The sequence below is a fragment of the Haemorhous mexicanus genome, chromosome 33, assembly GCF_027477595.1.
Source record: "Haemorhous mexicanus isolate bHaeMex1 chromosome 33, bHaeMex1.pri, whole genome shotgun sequence".
In the NCBI taxonomy this organism is placed as follows: Eukaryota; Metazoa; Chordata; class Aves; order Passeriformes; family Fringillidae; genus Haemorhous; species Haemorhous mexicanus.
This window is the reverse complement of record NC_082373.1, coordinates 960,488-980,694: the sequence shown is the minus strand read 5'-3', so window position 1 is coordinate 980,694 and position 20,207 is coordinate 960,488. Positions and strand designations below refer to the sequence as shown.

The 20,207-nt window shown below is 42.5% G+C and overlaps 1 protein-coding gene across 1 annotated transcript in view; it reads right to left on the bottom strand.

Annotated features, from left to right (window-relative positions):
• Positions 1 to 20,207, bottom strand: part of ANKRD52 (ankyrin repeat domain 52) — a 63,139-nt gene that overhangs the window by 8,303 nt on the left and 34,629 nt on the right. The window contains exons 19-25 of the mRNA XM_059871803.1: positions 19,866 to 19,953; positions 18,270 to 18,387; positions 15,723 to 15,942; positions 10,222 to 10,309; positions 7,874 to 7,957; positions 3,392 to 3,537; positions 1 to 66 (exon numbers count right to left, since the gene is read on the bottom strand). The exon at positions 1 to 66 is cut by the window's left edge and continues 17 nt beyond it. Coding sequence (XP_059727786.1) covers positions 1 to 66; positions 3,392 to 3,537; positions 7,874 to 7,957; positions 10,222 to 10,309; positions 15,723 to 15,942; positions 18,270 to 18,387; positions 19,866 to 19,953 — 810 coding nt within the window. The remainder of the gene's footprint in view (positions 67 to 3,391; positions 3,538 to 7,873; positions 7,958 to 10,221; positions 10,310 to 15,722; positions 15,943 to 18,269; positions 18,388 to 19,865; positions 19,954 to 20,207) is intronic.

Genomic DNA, 20,207 nt, shown 5'->3' with positions numbered 1-20,207 from the left:
GAAGAGCTGTGTTCTTGTTGACATCCAGCACAGTAATATTTGCTTTTGCTTGGAACAGCAGGAACTCTGCAAGGAGGAGGAGGAGGAGGAGGAGACTGGTGAGGAAGAGGCAAAAAATGTCCCCAGTGGCTGCCAGGAGAGGGGACAGCTGTGTCCCTTCCTCTGGGAGGAGCAGCTCTCTGATAACTCAGGTGTGGGATTTGACATTTTTTGATATTTTTTGGATATTTTTCAGATTTTGTGCCGCTTTAGGCTGCAGTCGTGACATTCGTGGTGTGATGGGTTCAGGTTTTAGCTGCTCTGAGATTGTAACATGGATAAGAAATGAGAAACAGCTGGGAAGGAAAGGGAAATATCCTAACACAGGTAAGAAATGAGAAATGTTTGATTCTGAATGGGAAATGTTGTAATAAAGATAAATAATAAACACCTGAATGAATGGGAAATATCCTAACACAGGTAAGAAATGAGAAATGTTTGATTCTGAATGGGAAATGTTGTAATATAGATAAATAATAAACACCTGAATGAATGGGAAATATCCTAACACAGGTAAGAAATGAGAAATGTTTGATTCTGAATGGGAAATGTTGTAATATAGATAAATAATGAACACCTGAATGAATGGGAAATATCTAACATACATAAATAATAAATAGCTGAGTCTGAATGGGAAATATTGTAATATAGATAAATAATGAACACCTGAATGAATGGGAAATATCCTAACACAGGTAAGAAATGAGAAATGTTTGATTCTGAATGGGAAATATTGTAATAAAGATAAATAATAAACACCTGAATAAATGGGAAATATCCTAACACAGGTAAGAAATGAGAAATGTTTGAGTCTGAATGGGAAATGTTGTGATATAGATAAATAATAAACACCTGAATGAATGGGAAATATCCTAACACAGGTAAGAAATGAGAAATGTTTGATTCTGAATGGGAAATGTTGTAATATAGATAAATAATGAAGACCTGAATGAATGGGAACTATCTAACATACATAAATAGCTGAGTCTGAATGGGAAATGTTGTAATATAGATAAATAATAATCACCTGAGTCTGAATGGGAACTATCTAACATACATAAAATTTAAATAGCTGAGTCTGAATGGGAAATATTGTAATATAGATAAATAATGAACACCTGAATGAATGGGAAATATCCTAACACAGGTAAGAAATGAGAAGTGTTTGAGTCTGAATGGGAAATGTTGTAATATAGATACATAACAGACACCTCAGTCTGAATGTGAAATACGTAACATGGACTAGAAATAATAAATATTTGAGTCTGAATGTGAAATATCCTAACATGGATAAATAATAAACACCTCAGTCTGAACATGAAATATCTAACAAGGATATAATAACACCTTAATCTGAGTGTGAACTGTCTAACATGGATAAATAATGAACACCTGAGTGTGAGTGTGAACTGTCTAACATGGATAAATAATGAACCCCTGAGTGTGAGTGTGAACTGTCTAACATGGATAAATAATGAACACCTGAGTGTGAGTGTGAACTGTCTAACATGGATAAATAATGAACCCCTGAGTGTGAGTGTGAACTAACATGGATAAATAATGAACCCCTGAGTGTGAGTGTGAACTGTCTAACATGGATAAATAATGAACCCCTGAGTGTGAGTGTGAACTGTCTAACACGGATAAATAATGAACCCCTGAGTGTGAGTGTGAACTGTCTAACATGGATAAATAATGAACAGCTGAGTGTGAGTGTGAACTGTCTAACATGGATAAATAATGAACCCCTGAGTGTGAGTGTGAACTGTCTAACATGGATAAATAATGAACACAGAGTGTGAGTGTGAACTGTCTAACATGGATAAATAATGAACCCCTGAGTGTGAGTGTGAACTGTCTAACATGGATAAATAATGAACAGCTGAGTGTGAGTGTGAACTGTCCAACATGGATAAATAATGAACACCTGAGTGTGAGTGTGAACTGTCTAACATGGATAAATAATGAACACCCGAGTGTGAGTGTGAACTCCCATCTCCAGACCTTCCCTCCCTCCCTCCCCCGAGGCAGCAGCAGAGCCCCAGCCCCGGTACCCACCTGGTGCCCTGGTACCCACCCAGTGCCGCTGTGTGCCCACCCCGGTACCCACCGTGTGCCCACCCAGCCCCGGTACCCACCCAGTGCTGCCGTGTGCCTGCCCTGGTACCCAGTGCAGACCCCCAGCCCCAGTACCCACCCAGTGCCCCGGTACCCACCCAGAGCCACCGTGTGCCCAGCCCCGGTACCCAGTGCAGACCCCCAGCCCTGGTACCCACCCAATGCCCCCGGTACCCACCCAGAGCCACCATGTGCCCAGCTCCGGTACCCAGTGCAGATCCCCAGCCCTGGTACCCACCCAGCGCAGATCCCCAGCCCCTGGTACCGGTGCCCACCCAGCCCTGGTGCCCACCCAGTGCCGCTGTGCGCAGATCCCCAGCCCCTGGTACCAGTACCCACCCCTAGCCCCGGTACCCACCCAGCCCCTGGTACTGGTGCCCACCCAGTGCCCCAGTGCACACCAAACCCCGGTGCCCACCCAGTCCCTGGCACCAGTGCCCACCCAGCCCCAGTGCCCACCCAGCACCCTGGTACCCACCCAGCCCCGGTATCCACCCAGGCCCTGGTACTGGTGCCCACCCAGTGCCCCGGTGCCCACCCAGCCCCAGTGCCCACCTAGTACCTCGTACCGGTGCCCACCCAGTGCCCCAGTGCCCACCAAGCCCCTGGTACCAGTGCCCACCCAGCCCCAGTGCCCACCCAGACCCTGGTACCGGTGCTCACCCAGGCCCTGGTATCAGTGCCCACCCAGCCCCAGGTAGCGGTGCCCAGCCAGCCCCAGTGCCCACCCAGCCCCGGTGCCCACCCAGCCCCAGTGCCCACCCAGCCCCGGTGCCCAGCCAGCCCTGGTACTGGTGCCCACCCAGTGCCCCAGTGCCCACCGAGACCCGGTGCCCACCCAGCCCTGGTACTGGTGCCCAGCCAGCCCCGGTGCCCACCCAGCCCCTGGTACTGGTGCCCACCCAGCCCCAGTGCCCACCCAGCCCCGGTGCCCACCCAGCCCCGGTGCCCACCCAGCCCCTGGTACCGGTGCCCAGCCAGCCCCGGTGCCCACCCAGCCCCAGTGCCCAGCCAGCCCCGGTGCCCACCCAGCCCCTGGTACCGGTGCCCACCCAGCCCCGGTGCCCAGCCAGCTGCAGTGCCCACCCAGCCCTGGTACCGGTGCCCATCCAGCCCCGGTGCCCAGCCAGCTGCAGTGCCCAGCCAGCCCTGGTACCGGTGCCCACCCAGTCCCGGTACCCAGCCAGCCCCGGTGCCCACCCAGCCCTGGTGCCCAGCCAGCCCCGGTGCCCACCCAGCGCCGCCGTGTGCCCGTTCTCCGATGCCACCATCAGGGGGGTCCTGCCCAGTTTGTCGGCCGAGTCCACGAGGGCCTGGTGGCGCAGCAGGAGCTGTAAACCTCGGACGTTGTCTGCGAAGGCAGCGGCGTGAAGGGGGGTCCTGGGGGAAGCAGCACACACTCAGGGCACGCAGCACCGCGGGGCCCAGAGCTAACTCACACCTGCAGAATACTCCGGTTCCTCTAGGCAAGAGCTTCATGATATTCCTATTTTCTGAGTCAATATTTCCATAATATTCATAGTTTTGAGTTCAGATTTTCATAATATTTCTATTTTTTGAGTTCGTATTTTCACAATATTCCTATTTTTCAAGTTCACATTTTCATAATATTCACATTTTGGAGTTAATATTTTCATAATATTTATATTTAAAAATAATATTTTCATAATATTCATATTTTTGAGTTCATATTTTCACAATATTCCTATTTTTCAAGTCCATATTTTCATAATATTCCTATTTTTTGAGTCAATATTCTCATAATATTCATATTTTAAAATAATATTTTCATAATATTCATAATTTAAAACAATATTTTCATAATATTCATATTTTTGAGTTCAGATTTTCACATTATTTCTATTTTTTGAGTTCGTATTTTCACAATATTCCTACTTTTCAAGTTCACATTTTCATAATATTCACATTTTGGAGTTAATATTATCATAATATTCATATTTTTAAATAGTATTATCATAATATTCATATTTTAAAACAATATTTTCATAATATTCATATTTTTTAGTTCATATTTTCACAATATTCCTATTTTTCACGTTCATATTTTCATAATATTCCTATCTTTTGAGTCAATATTTTCATAATATTCATAGTTTTGAGATCTGATTTTCATAATATTCCTATTTTTTGAGTTCGTATTTTCACAATATTCCTATTTTTCAAGTTCACATTTTCATAATATTCACATTTTTGAGCTAATATTTTCATAATATTCATATTTAAAAATAATATTTTCATAATATTCATATTTTTGAGTTCATATTTTCACAATATTCCTATTTTTCAAGTTCACATTTTCATAATATTCATATTTTGGAGTTAATATTTTCATAATATTCATATTTAAAAATAATATTTTCATAATATTCATATTTTTGAGTTCATATTTTCACAATATTCCTATTTTTCAAGTTCACATTTTCATAATATTCACATTTTGGAGTTAATATTTTCATAATATTCATATTTAAAAATAATATTTTCATAATATTCATATTTTTGAGTTCATATTTTCACAATATTCCTATTTTTCAAGTTCACATTTTCATAATATTCACATTTTTGAGCTAATATTTTCATAATATTCATAATTAAAAATAATATTTTCATAATATTCATATTTTTGAGTTCATATTTTCACAATATTCCTATTTTTCAAGTTCACATTTTCATAATATTCACATTTTTGAGCTAATATTTTCATAATATTCATATTTAAAAATAATATTTTCATAATATTCATATTTTGGAGTTCATATTTTCACAATATTACTATTTTTCAAGTTCACATTTTCATAATATTCACATTTTTGAGCTAATATTTTCATAATATTCATATTTAAAAATAGTATTTTCATAATATTCATATTTTAAAACAATATTTTCATAATATTCATAGCTTTGAGTTCATATTTTCACATTATTTCTATTTTTTGAGTTCGTATTTTCACAATATTCCTACTTTTCAAGTTCATATTTTCATAATATTCACATTTACGAGTAATAATTATAATATTCATATTTAAAATAATATTTTCATAATATTAATATTTTAAAACAATATTTTCATAATATTCATTTTTTTGACTTCATATTTTCACAGTATTCCTATTTTTCAAGTTCCTATTTTCATAATATTCCTATTTTTTGAGTCAATATTTCCATAATATTCATATTTTTGACTTCAGATTTTCATAATATTTCTATTTTTTGAGTTCATATTTTCACAATATTCCTATTTTTCAAGTTCACATTTTCATAATATTTACATTTTTGAGTTCATATTTTCATAATATTCATATTTTTAAAAAATATTTTCATAATATTAATATTTTTGACTTCATATTTTCACAATATTCCTATTTTTCAAGTTCATATTTTCATAATATTCCTATTTTTTGAGTCAATATTTTCATAATATTCATATTTTTCAGTTCATATTTTCACATTATTTCTATTTTTTGAGTTAGTATTTTCACAATATTCCTACTTTTCAAGTTCACATTTTCATACTATTCACATTTTTGAGCTAATATTTTCATAATATTCATATTTAAAATAATATTTTCATAATATTAATATTTTGGAGTTAATATTTTCATAATATTCATATTTTAAAATAATATTTTCATAATATTCATATTTTTACTTCATATTTATACAATATTCCTATTTTTCAAGTCCATATTTTCATAATATTCACATTTTTTGAGTCAATATTTTCATAATATTCATATTTTTCAGTTCATATTTTCATAATATTCCTATCTTTTGAGTCCATATTTTCATAATATTCATATTTTTGAGTTCAGATTTTCATAATATTTCTATTTTTTGAGTTCTTATTTTCACAATATTCCTATTTTTCACGTTCACATTTTCAGAATATTCACATTTTTAGTTAATATTTTCATAATATTCATATTTTAAAATAATATTTTCATAATATTCATATTTTTGCTTCAGATTTTCACAATATTCCTATTTTTCAAGTCCATATTTTCAAATTATTCCTATTTTTTGAGTCTATATTTCCATAATATTCATATTTTGAGTTGGTATTTTCATAATATTCATCTTTTCTGAGTTAATATTTCCATAATATTCACATTTTTGAGTCCTTATTTTCAGAATATTCCTATTTTTGGAGTTAATATTTTCACAACATTCCTATTTTTTGACTTTGTATTTTCATAACATTCCAATTTTTGAGTTCGTATTTTCATACTATTGTTATGTTTGAGTTATTATTTTCATAATATCCATATTATATTATATTATATTATATTATATTATATTATATTATATTATATTATATTATAATATATTATATTATATTATATTATATTATATTATATTATATTGTATTGGATTGTATTACATTACATTACATTACATTATATTATATTATATTATATTATACTATATTACATTACATTACATTGTATTATATTATATTACATTATATTACATTATATTATATTGTATTATATTATATTATATTACATTATATTATATTATATTATATTATATTATATTATATTATATTATATTATATTATATTATTTATATTATATTATATTATATTATATTACATTGTATTATATTATATTACATTATATTATATTACATTATATTACATTATATTATATTGCATTATATTATATTATATTATATTATATTATATTATATTATATTATATTATATTATATTATATTATATTATATTATATTACATTATATTAAATTACATTATATTATATTGCATTATATCATATAGTATTATATTATATTATATTATATTATATTATATTATATTATATTATATTATGCTATATTATATTATATTATATTACATTATATTACATTATATTATATTGCATTATATTATATTGTATTATATTATATTATATTATATTATATTATATTATATTATTTATATTATATTGTATTATATTGTATTGTATTATATTGTATTATATTGTATTATATTATATTATATTACATTATATTACATTATATTACATTATATTACATTATATTATATTGCATTATATTGCATTATATTATATTGTATTATATTATATTATATTATATGATTTATATTATATTATATTGTATTATATTATATTATATTATATTATATTATATTATATTATATTATATTATATTATATTATATTATATTATATTATATTATATTATATTATATTATATTATATTATATTATATTATATTATATTATATTATATTATATTATATTATATTATATTATATTATACTATACTATATTACATTATATTACATTATATTATATTATATTACATTACATTACATTACATTACATTACATTATATTATATATAAATTTATATTTATATCCAAAACTCGTGACTCTGAGTCTATTTAGGGTGTAGCCCTGCTGGGCACTTTTAATAAATACACAATCCTTCTAATAATAATTAAATAATCAAACACATCATTAAGAAATTAATATTAAGAAAGGAAATGCAATACATTTTAAATATCAATAAATGAATCAATTAAATAATTTTAATAAATACGCAATCCTTATACAAATAAAAATGAACTATTTAATTACATTATTAATAAATTAATATTAACCAAGTAAATTTGACAAACTAAATGATGAATTAATTAATCAATTAATAATTAAAAGAAACAATTTGGTGCTGACCTTCCTTTGGCATCTCTGCTATTGACAATCTTGGCACCCAGAGCTTCCACCAGCATCTCAGCAGTGCCGTCCTGGTTGTTGATTCTGCAGGGAAGGGAGGATTTGGGGGGAAAAATTCCCTTTTTGGGGGCTCCAAGGCCTGCAATCCTTGCAGTTCTTTTGGGGCAAAATTCCCCTTTCAACCTCATTTCAGGGCCTCCAAACCCCAGAATTTTTTTGGGATAAAATTCCCTTTTCAGCCCATCCCAGAGGCTCCAAACCACAGAATTATTTGAATTATTTTGGGGTAAAATTCCCTTTTCACCCCATTTCAGGGGCTCCAAACCACAGAATTCTTTTGGGGTAAAATTCCCCTTTCAACCCCATTTCAGGGGCTCCAAACCCCAGAATTATTTTGGGGTAAAATTCCCTTTTTTGCCCATCCAGGGGCTCCAAACCCCGGAATTATTTGAATTCTTTCAGGGTAAAATTCCCTTTTCACCCCATCCCAGAGGCTCCAAACTCCAGAATTATTTTGGGATATAATTCTCTTTTCAGCCCATCCCAGGAGCTCCAAACCCCAGAATTATTTGAATTATTTTGGGGTAAAATTCCCTTTTCACCCCATTTCAAGGGCTCCAAACTCCAGAATTATTTGAATTATTTTGGGGTAAAATTCCCTTTTCAGCCCACCCCAGGAGCTCCAAACCACAGAATTATTTGAATTATTTTTGGGGTAAAATTCCCTTTCCACCCCATTTCAGGGGCTCCAAACCCCAGAATTATTTTGGGGTAAAATTCCCTTTCCACCCCATTTCAGGGGCTCCAAACCCCAGAATTCTTTCAGGGTAAAATTCCCTTTTCAGCCTATCCCAGTAGCTCCAAATCCCAGAATTATTTTGGGGTAAAATTCCCTTTTCAGCCCATCCCAGGAGCTCCAAACCCCGGAATTATTTGAATTATTTTTGGGGTAAAATTCCCTTTCCACCCCATTTCAGGGACTCCAAACCCCAGAATTATTTTGGGGTAAAATTCCCTTTTTAGCCCATCCAGGGGCTCCAAACCCCCGAATTCTTTCAGGGTAAAATTCCCTTTTTTGTCCATCCCACGGAGCCTCAAGGCCTGGAATTATTTGAATTATTTTTTGGGGTAAAAATCCCTTTTCAGCCCATCCCAGGGACTCCATGCCCAGAATTATTACAATTCTTTTGGGGTAAAATTCCCTTTTTTGCCCATCCAGGGGCTCCAAATCCCAGAATTCTTTTGGGGTAAAATTCCCTTTTCAGCCCATCCAGGGGCTCCAAATCCCAGAATTCTTTTGGGGTAAAATTCCCTTTTCACCCCATTTCAGGGGCTCCAAACCGCAGAATTCTTTTGGGGTAAAATTCCCTTTTTAGCCCATCCAGGGGCTCCAAATCCCAGAATTCTTTTGGGGTAAAATTCCCTTTTTTGCCCATCCAGGGGCTCCAAACCCCGGAATTATTTTGGGGTAAAATTCCCTTTCCACCCCATTTCAGGGACTCCAAACCCCAGAATTATTTTGGGGTAAAATTCCCTTTTTAGTCCATTTTGGGGCTCCAAATCCCAGAATTATTTTGGGGTAAAATTCCCTTTTTAGCCCATCCAGGGGCTCCAAACCCCAGAATTATTTTGGGGTAAAATTCCCTTTTCACCCCATTTCAGGGGCTCCAAACCCCAGAATTCTTTTGGGGTAAAATTCCCTTTTTTGCCCATCCAGGGGCTCCAAACCCCAGAATTATTTGAATTCTTTTGGGGTAAAATTCCCTTTTTAGCCTATCCAGGGGCTCCAAACCCCAGAACTATTTTGGGGTAAAATTCCCTTTTTAGCCCATTTTGGGGCTCCAAATCCCAGAATTATTTTGGGGTAAAAGTCCCTTTTTTGCCCATCCAGGGGCTCCAAACCACGGAATTCTTTCAGGGTAAAATTCCCTTTTTTGCCCATCCCACGGAGCCTCAAGGCCTGGAATTATTAGAATTCTTTTGGGGTAAAAATTCCCTTTTCAGCCCATCCCAGGGGCTCCAAACCCCAGAATTATTTGAATTATTTTGGGGTAAAATTCCCTTTTTAGCCCATCCAGGGGCTCCAAATCCCAGAATTATTTTGGGGTAAAATTCCCTTTTTTGCCCATCCAGGGGCTCCAAACCCCAGAATTCTTTCAGGGTAAAATTCCCTTTTCAGCCCATCCCAGGAGCTCCAAACCCCAGAATTATTTGAATTATTTTTGGGGTAAAATTCCCTTTTTAGCCCATCTTGGGGCTCCAAACCCCAGAATTCTTTTGGGGTAAAATTCCCTTTTTTGCCCACCCAGGGCCTCCAAACCCCTGAATTCTTCCGGGGTGTCACTTACACTGCACAGTGCAATGGAGTAAAGGGATTTCCCTCTAGGTAAGCAAACGGGTTGTGTTCAAGTAACAATTCAAGACAATCTTCGTGCCCTGGGGAGACAGGAACAGCAGCTGCAGCAGCTTCTCCCTAAATCCCAAAATCCCAAAAATCCCCAAAATCCCCCCCAGAGCATCCAGCCCAAGCTGGGAGTGACCCCCAGCCCTGAGAGCCACGTCCAGTTCTTGCCTGGACACCTCAGGGCTGGGGACACCAAACCTCCCTGGGCAGCTCCAGAGCCTGAGCACCTTTTATTCCTCCCGTGTCCACCCTGAGCTTCTCCTGGAGGAATTTGGGGTCATTTCCTCTTGTTTTGGTGTTCCCTGGGAGCAGATGTTGATCCCACCTGGCTCCACTCTCCCATCAGGGAGTTTTGGGGTGGAAATTCCCCCCTGAGCCTCCTTTTCTGCAGGTACTTCCAAAGCCTGACCACCTTTTACACCTCCTGATGTCCACCCTGAACTTCTGGAGGAATTTGGGGCTGTTCCTGACTCTCCTCTGCAGGAATTTGGGGCTGTTCCTTCTCTTCCTGCTGTTCCCTGGAGCAGATCCTGACCCTGCTCTCCCCATCTGGGAGTTTTGGGGTGAAAATTCCCCTCCTGATCCTCCTTCCCTCCAGGCACTTCCAAAGCCTGACCACCTTTTCCAGCAGGAAATTCCTCCTCATGTCCATCCTGAACCTCTCCTGGCACAGCTCGGGGCCACTTCAAGGTTTGGGGGATGCAGGAAAAGGGAAACTGAGGCAGGGATGGGATGCTGAAGTTTGGGGTCTCACCACTGTAGGAGACCCAGTGCACAGGTGAGGAGCTGCTGTGGTCCTACCATGGATCCAAAAAAAACCCCCAGAAAAACCCCAAAATAACCCCCCCAAAAACCCTCAGACCCCCAGGAAAACTCCAGGAAAACCCAGAAAAACCCCAAAAAACCCAAAAAGAACAGAAGGACCATTTGGGTTTTGGAGTGGATCAGGTCTCACCACTGTAGGAGGCCCAGTGCGTGGGCGAGGAGTCGCTGTAGTCCACAGACCGAAAAAAAACCCCAGAAAAAAACCCCAAAAATCTAGAAAAAAACCCAAAAAACCCAAAAACCTAAAAAGAAGAGGAGGGTCATTTGGGTTTTCAAGTGGATCAGGCTCTCACCACTGTAGGAGGCCCAGTGCGTGGGCGAGGAGCCGCTGTAGTCCACCACAGACCCCAAAAAACCCAAAAAACCCCCCAAAACCAAAAAAACCCCCAAAAAACCCCAGAAAAACCCCCAAAACCCAATAACACCGCAAAAACCCCAAAGAGGAGAAGGAACAGCTGGATTTTGGAGTAGATTGGGGTCTCACCACTGTAGGAGGCCCAGTGCATGGGTGAGGAGCCGCTGTAGTCCACCACAGAGCCAAAAAAAACCCCAGGAAACCCAAAAAAAAAACCAAAACCCCCAGAAAAACTCCAGAAAACACCAGGAAAACCCCAAAAACCCACAAGAACAGAAGGACCATTTGGGTTTTGGAGTGGATCAGGTCTCACCACTGTAGGAGGCCCAGTGCGTGGGCGAGGAGCCGCTGTAGTCCACAGACCGAAAAAAAAACCCCAGAAAAAAACCCCAAAAATCTAGAAAAAAACCCAAAAAACCCCTAAAACCTAAAAAGAAGAGGAGGACCATTTGGGTTTTGGAGTGGATCAGGCTCTCACCACTGTAGGAGACCCAGTGCATGGGTGAGTAGTCACTGTAGCCCACCACGGATCCCAAACCACCCCCCCACCCCCAAAAAAAACCCCCAAAACTAAAAAAAGCCCCAAAAACCCGAGAAAAAACCCCTAAACCCAATAACCCCCCAAAAACCCCAAAGAGGAGAAGGACCAGCTGGATTTTGGAGTAGATTGGGCTCTCACCACTGTAGGAGGCCCAGTGCATGGGCGAGGAGCCGCTGTAATCCACCACAGACCCAAAAAAACCCCCAGGAAACCCAAAAAAAACCCCAAAACCCCCAGAAAAACTCCAGAAAACACCAGAAAAACCCCAAAAACCCCAAAAAGAACAGAAGGACCATTTGGGTTTTGGAGTGGATCAGGTCTCACCACTGTAGGAGGCCCAGTGCGTGGGCGAGGAGCTGCTGTAGTCCACAGACCGAAAAAAAAAACCCAGAAAAAACCCCCAAAAATCTAGAAAAAAACCCAAAAAACCCCTAAAACCTAAAAAGAAGAGGAGGACCATTTGGGTTTTCGAGTGGATCAGGCTCTCACCACTGTAGGAGACCCAGTGCATGGGTGAGTAGTCACTGTAGCCCACCACAGACCCCAAAAAAACCCCAAAAAAACCCCCTAAACAACAAAAAAAAACCACCAAAAAACCCCAGAAAAACCCCCAAAACCCAATAACACCCCAAAAACCCCAAAGAGGAGAAGGAACAGCTGGATTTTGGAGTAGATTGGGGTCTCACCACTGTAGGAGGCCCAATGCATGGGTGAGGAGCTGCTGTAGTCCACCACAGACCCATAAAAAACCCCAGGAAACCCAAAAAAAACCCCCAAACCCCCAGAAAAACTCCAGAAAACACAGAAAACCCCAAAAACCCACAAGAACAGAAGGACCATTTGGGTTTTGGAGTGGATCAGGTCTCACCACTGTAGGAGGCCCAGTGCATGGGCGAGGAGCCGCTGTAGTCCACAGACCGAAAAAAAAACCCCAGAAAAAAACCCCAAAAATCTAGAAAAAAACCCAAAAAACCCCTAAAACCTAAAAAGAAGAGGAGGACCATTTGGGTTTTGGAGTGGATCAGGCTCTCACCACTGTAGGAGACCCAGTGCATGGGTGAGTAGTCACTGTAGCCCACCACGGATCCCAAACCACCCCCCCACCCCCAAAAAAAACCCCCAAAACTAAAAAAAGCCCCAAAAACCCGAGAAAAAACCCCTAAACCCAATAACCCCCCAAAAACCCCAAAGAGGAGAAGGACCAGCTGGATTTTGGAGTAGATTGGGCTCTCACCACTGTAGGAGGCCCAGTGCATGGGCGAGGAGCCGCTGTAATCCACCACAGACCCAAAAAAACCCCCAGGAAACCCAAAAAAAACCCCAAAACCCCCAGAAAAACTCCAGAAAACACCAGAAAAACCCCAAAAAACCCCAAAAAGAACAGAAGGACCATTTGGGTTTTGGAGTGGATCAGGTCTCACCACTGTAGGAGGCCCAGTGCGTGGGCGAGGAGCTGCTGTAGTCCACAGACCGAAAAAAAAAACCCAGAAAAAAACCCCAAAAATCTAGAAAAAAACCCAAAAAACCCCTAAAACCTAAAAAGAAGAGGAGGACCATTTGGGTTTTCGAGTGGATCAGGCTCTCACCACTGTAGGAGACCCAGTGCATGGGTGAGTAGCCACTGTAGCCCACCACAGACCCCAAAAAAAACCCCAAAAAAACCCCCTAAACAACAAAAAAAACCACCAAAAAACCCCAGAAAAACCCCCAAAACCCAATAACACCCCAAAAACCCCAAAGAGGAGAAGGAACAGCTGGATTTTGGAGTAGATTGGGGTCTCACCACTGTAGGAGGCCCAATGCATGGGTGAGGAGCTGCTGTAGTCCACCACAGACCCATAAAAAACCCCAGGAAACCCAAAAAAACCCCCAAACCCCCAGAAAAACTCCAGAAAACACAGAAAACCCCCAAAACCCACAAGAACAGAAGGACCATTTGGGTTTTGGAGTGGTTCAGGTCTCACCACTGTAGGAGGCCCAGTGCATGGGCGAGGAGCCACTGTAGTCCACCACAGACCCCAAAAAAACCCCAGAAAAAAATCCCAAAAATCTAGAAAAAACCCCAAAAAACCCCAAAAAACCTAAAAAGAAGAGGAGGACCAGTTGGGTTTTGGAGTGGATCAGGCTCTCACCACCGTAGGAAGCCCAGTGCATGGGTGAGTAGCCACTGTAGTCCACCACAGACCCCAAAAAACCCAAAAAACCCCCAAAAACCAAAAAAAACCCCCAAAAAACCCCAGAAAAACCCCCAAAACCCAATAACACCCCAAAAACCCCAAAGAGGAGAAGGAACAGCTGGATTTTGGAGTAGATTGGGGTCTCACCACTGTAGGAGACCCAGTGCATGGGTGAGGAGCCTCTGTAGTCCACCACAGAGCCAAAAAAAACCCCAGGAAACCCAAAAAAAACCCCAAAACCCCCAGAAAAACTCCAGAAAACACCAGGAAAACCCCAAAAACCCAAAAAGAACAGAAGGACCATTTGGGTTTTGGAGTGGATCAGGTCTCACCACTGTAGGAGGCCCAGTGCATGGGCGAGGAGCCACTGTAGTCTACAATGGTCCCAAAAAACCCCAAAAAACCCCAGAAAAAAACCCAAAACCCCTCAAAACTCCACAAGAACAGGAAGAGCAGCTGGATTTTGGAGTGGATGGGCTCTCACCACTGTAGGAGGCCCAGTGCATGGGCGAGGAGCCTCTGTAGTCTACATTAGTCCCAAAAAACCCAAAAAAACCCAGAAAAAATCCAGAAAAAAACCCAAAACCCCTCAAAACCCCACAAGAGCAGGAAGAGCAGCTGGATTTTGGAGTGGATGGGCTCTCACCACTGTAGGAGGCCCAGTGCATGGGCGAGGAGCCTCTGTAGTCTACAATGGTCCAAAAAAATCCCAGAAAAAAACCCAAAACCCCTTAAAACTCCACAAGAGCAGGAAGAACAGCTGGATTTTGGAGTGGTTCAGCTCTCACCACTGTAGGAGGCCCAGTGCATGGGCGAGTAGCCGCTGTAGTCTACAATGGTCCCAAAAAACCCAAAAAAACCCAGAAAAAAACCCAAAACCCCTCAAAACTCCACAAGAGCAGGAAGAGCAGCTGGATTTTGGAGTGGATGGGCTCTCACCACTGTAGGAGGCCCAGTGCATGGGAGAGGAGCTGCTGTAGTCTACAATGGTCCCAAAAAACCCCAAAAAACCCCAGAAAAAACCCCAAAACCCCTCAAAACTCCACAAGAGCAGGAAGAGCAGCTGGATTTTGGAGTGGATGGGCTCTCACCACTGTAGGAGGCCCAGTGCATGGGCGAGGAGCCGCTGTAGTCCACCACAGACCCAAAAAACCAAAAAAACCTCCAGAAAAACCCCAGAAAAACCCCAAAACCCACAAGAACAGAAGGACCATTTGGGTTTTGGAGTGGTTCAGCTCTCACCACTGTAGGAGGCCCAGTGCATGGGAGAGGAGCTGCTGTAGTCTACAATTGTCCCAAAAAACCCCAGAAAAAATCCAGAAAAAACCCCAAAAATCCCCAAAACTCCACAAGAGCAGGAAGAGCAGCTGGATTTTGGAGTGGATGGGCTCTCACCACTGTAGGAGGCCCAGTGCATGGGCGAGGAGCCGCTGTAGTCCTCCACAGACCCAAAAAACCCAAAAAAACCTCCAGAAAAACCCCAGAAAAACCCCAAAACCCACAAGAACAGGAAGAGCAGCTGGATTTTGGAGTGGATGGGCTCTCACCACTGTAGGAGGCCCAGTGCATGGGCGAGTAGCCGCTGTAGTCCACCACGGCGTCCAGCGGGTCGGTGGAGAGCGCGGCGCGCAGCAGCGTCCGCAGCACCTCCAGGTGCCCGCAGGCCGAGGCGAAGTGGATCGGGGTGCGGCCCTTGAAGTCCCGGCACAGGACGAAGGCATCGTGGTCCAGCAGGGCAGCCAGGCAGTCCTCACAGCCCGTCACCGCCTGCGGGGCAGCCAGTGAGGGGTTAACGTGGCCTTTGGATTAGTGGGATGCCTCAGGCTTTAGGGTTTTGTATTTCTTTATGTCTATATCTATATCTATCTATATCTATATCTATATCTATACCTGTATCTGTATCTATATCTATATCTATATCTATATCTATCTGTATCTCCATATCTATACAGATATATCCTGGTCCAGCAGGGCAGCCAGGCACTCCCCACAGCCCGTCACTGCCTGGGGACACAGCCCAGAGAGGGGTGAATGTGGCTTTTTATCAGAAGATGCCTCAGGTTTTAGGGGTTTGTATTTTGTTATGTTTATATCCATCTATCTATACCTATATCTATATCTATATCTATATCTATATCTATGTCTGTATCTGTATCCATATCCATATTTATATCCATATCCATATCCATAGCCATATCCATATCTATCTATCTATCTATCTCTATCTCTATCTATCTCTATCTGTATCTCCATATCTACACAGACCCATCCCGGTCCAGCAGGGCAGCCAGGCACTCCCCACAGCCCGTCACTGCCTGGGGACACAGCCCAGAGAAGGGTGAATGTGGCTTTTTATCAGAAGATGCCTCAGGTTTTAGGGGTTTGTATTTTGTTATGTTTATATCCATCTATCTATATCTATATCTGTCTGTATGTCCATATCTACACAGATACATCCTGGTCCAGCAGGGCAGCCAGGCATTCCTCACAACCCATCACTGCCTTCAGGGGCAGTCAGTGAGGGGTTAACGTGGCTTTTGGATTAGTGGGATGCCTCAGGCTTTAGGGTTTTGTATTTCTTTATGTCTATATCAATATCTATAGCTATATCTATGTCTATCTCTATCTCTATCTCTATCTATCTATCTCTGTCTGTATCTCCATATCTACACAGACCCATCCCGGTCCAGCAGGACAGCCAGGCACTCCTCACAGCCCGTCACTGCCTGGGGACACAGCCCAGAGAGGAGTGAATGTGGCTTTTGGATTAGTGGTTTTAGAGTTTAATATTTCTTTATGTCTATATCTATACATCTCTATCTATATCTCTATATATCTCTATCTGTATCTCCATATCTACACAGACCCATCGTGGTCCAGCAGGACAGCCAGGCACTCCCCACAGCCTGTCACTGCCTGGGGACACAGCCCAGCTCAGAGCCAGCCTTCTGATGCTTCATCACAATATCCACGTTCTGTGCTTCCTCAGGCTTTAATTTTTTTAATATATATATATATAATATATATAACACACACATATTTTAAATATTTTTTATATTATCCTGATTCTGTGCTGGCTGACTGGCATGGCTCAGGCTTTAGGGTTTTATATTTATATATATATATATATATATATAATTTTAAAAAATATTTTTAATATTATCCAGATTCTATGTTGCCTTAGCAGGGTCACTCAGGCTTCAGTTTTTTTATACTTACATATACATATATATTTATATTTATAGATATATTTTTTATACTTTTCAGATTCTGTGCTGGCTTAGTGACATGCCTCAGGTTTTAGTTTTTTGTATTGTTTAATGTCTATGTCTCTCTGTATGTATCTCTATATCTATAGATCTATATAACTACATATATATATCTATATATCTATCAATAGCTATCAATATTTAAATCTATCTATATCTAATTGTAACATCTACATTATCTCACTCTTCCCATAAGACCAAAAACAGAACAAAACTTTTTAAAACAGCACAAAACCCCCTCTGAGTGCCCCCACCCCTGGGTGGGATCAGGACCCACCCAGCCCAGCAGGAGACCCAGACCCCCACTCACCCCCAGACCCCCACTCACCCTTGGGACTCCCACTCACCCCCAGACCCCCATTCACCCCCCTGTACCCCCACTCACCCCCAGACCCCCATTCACCCCCCTGTACCCCCACTCACCCCCAGACCCCCACTCACCCCTAGACCTCCACTCAGCCCTGGGACTCCCCCTCACCCCCAGACCCCCACTCACCCCCAGACCCTCACTCATCCCAGACTACCCCTCACCCCCTGGGACCCCCACTCACCCCTGGGACCCCCCCTCACCCCCAGACCCCACACTCACCCCAGACGACCCCTCACCCCTGGGACCCCCACTCATCCCAGACCCCACTCACCCCCCTTTATCCCCACTCACCCCCGGACCCCCACTCACCCCCAGATCCTCACTCACCCCCTGGGACGCTCACTCACCCCAGACCACCACTCAACCCCTGACCCCCACTCACCCCTGGACCCCCACTCACCCCCAGACCCCTCCTACCACCTGAGACCCCCCCTCACCCCCAGACCCCCCCTCACCCCCCGGTGCAGCGCCGTCCGGCCCCTCTTGTCGGCGGCGTCGGCCGTGGAGCCCTTGTCCAGCAGGAGATGGACACAGTCCACGTGGCCGTTCATGATGGCCAGCATCAGCGGGGTCCTGGAAGGGAAAGGGTGGAGAACTCATGGAGAGCACCAAGGACATGGAGGGGTTTGGGATGGAGAATTCATGGAGAGCACCAAGGACATGGAGGGGTTTGGGATGGAGAACTCATGGAGAACACCAAGGACATGGAGGGATTGGGATGGAGAATTCATGGAGAGCACCAAGGACCTGGAGGGGTTTGGGATGGAGAATTCATGGAGAGCACCAAGGACCTGGAGGGGTTTGGGATGGAGAATTCATGGAGAGCACCAAGGACATGGAGGGTTGGGATGGAGAACTCATGGAGAGCACCAAGGACATGGAGGGGTTGGGATGGAGAATTCATGGAGAGCAACAAGGACATGGAGGGGTTTGGGATGGAGAATTCATGGAGAGCACCAAGGACATGGAGGGGCTGGGATGGAGAATTCATGGGGAGCACCAAGGACATGGAGGGGTTTGGGATGGAGAACTCATGGAGAATTCATGGAGAGCAGCAAGGACATGGAGGGGTTGGGATGGAGAATTCATGGAGAGCACCAAGGACATGGAGGGGTTGGGATGGGGAACTCATGGACAGCACCAAGGACATGGAGGGGTTGGGATGGAGAATTCATGGAGAGCACCAAGGACATGGAGGGGTTTGGGATGGGGAATTCATGGAGAGCACCAAGGACATGGAGGGGTTGGGATGGGGAATTCATGGAGAGCACCAAGGACATGGAGGGGCTGGGATGGAGAACTCGTGGAGAGCACCAAGGACATGGAGGGGTTGGGATGGAGAATTCATGGAGAGCACCAAGGACAGGGAGGGGTTTGGGATGGAGAACTCATGGAGAATTCATGAACAGCACCAAGGACATGGAGGGGTTGGGATGGAGAACTCATGGAGAGCACCAAGGACATGGAGGGGTTGGGATGGAGAACTCATGGAGAGCACCAAGGACATGGAGGGGTTGGGATGGAGAATTCATGGAGAGCACCAAGGACATGGAGGGGTTGGGATGGAGAATTCATGGAGAGCACCAAGGACAGGAGGGCTGGGATGGAGAATTCATGGAGAGCACCAAGGACAGGAGGGGTTGGAATGGTGTGGATGGAGAATTCAAGGAGACCACCAAGAACCTGGAGGTGTTGGGACAATTGGGAATGGTGCTGAGGGACACTTAGGATGGTGGTGGCACCTCTGGGATAAGATATTTAAGCAGGAAAAAATGGAAGGTTCTTGTGCCCAGCCCCCATTCCTCAGGGAGGAGCAGAGGAGCTGGGAAGGGTCAGGAGAAGCTCCTTGGAACCATTTCCCCTCTCACGATCCCCCCATGATTTTACCACCAATAAACCCAATTAACTCAACCAATATCCCAAATTCCAGCTTGTTTTGGCCACGCTGGAGTTTGCTGAGGGATCTCTCCTGGTCCTTATCTCAAGCTGGGACCTTCCAGCAGGTTCCCCTCCCTGTCCCAGGTGGCTCTGGTGGCTCTGGTGGCACTCACTGGCCGTGGATGTCCATGACGTCGGTGATGTCCGCCCGCTCGCCGCTGTCGATCAGGAGGTGCAGGGAATCCGTGTTCCCGTTGGCAGCTGGGCACGGGAACGGGGAAGGGAGGAGGGAAAGGGAGGAGGAAATGGGAGGAGAAAAAAGGGAGGAGAAAAAAGGGAGGAGAAAAAAGGGAGGAGGAAAATGGGAGGAGAAAATGGGAGGATGAGAAATGGAAGGAGGAAGAAGGGAGGAGGAAAATGGGAGGAGAAAAATGGGAGGAGGAAAAGGGAGGAGGAAAAAGGGAGGAGGAAAAGGGAAGAGGAAAATGGGAGGAGGAAAAGGGAGGAGGAGAAAT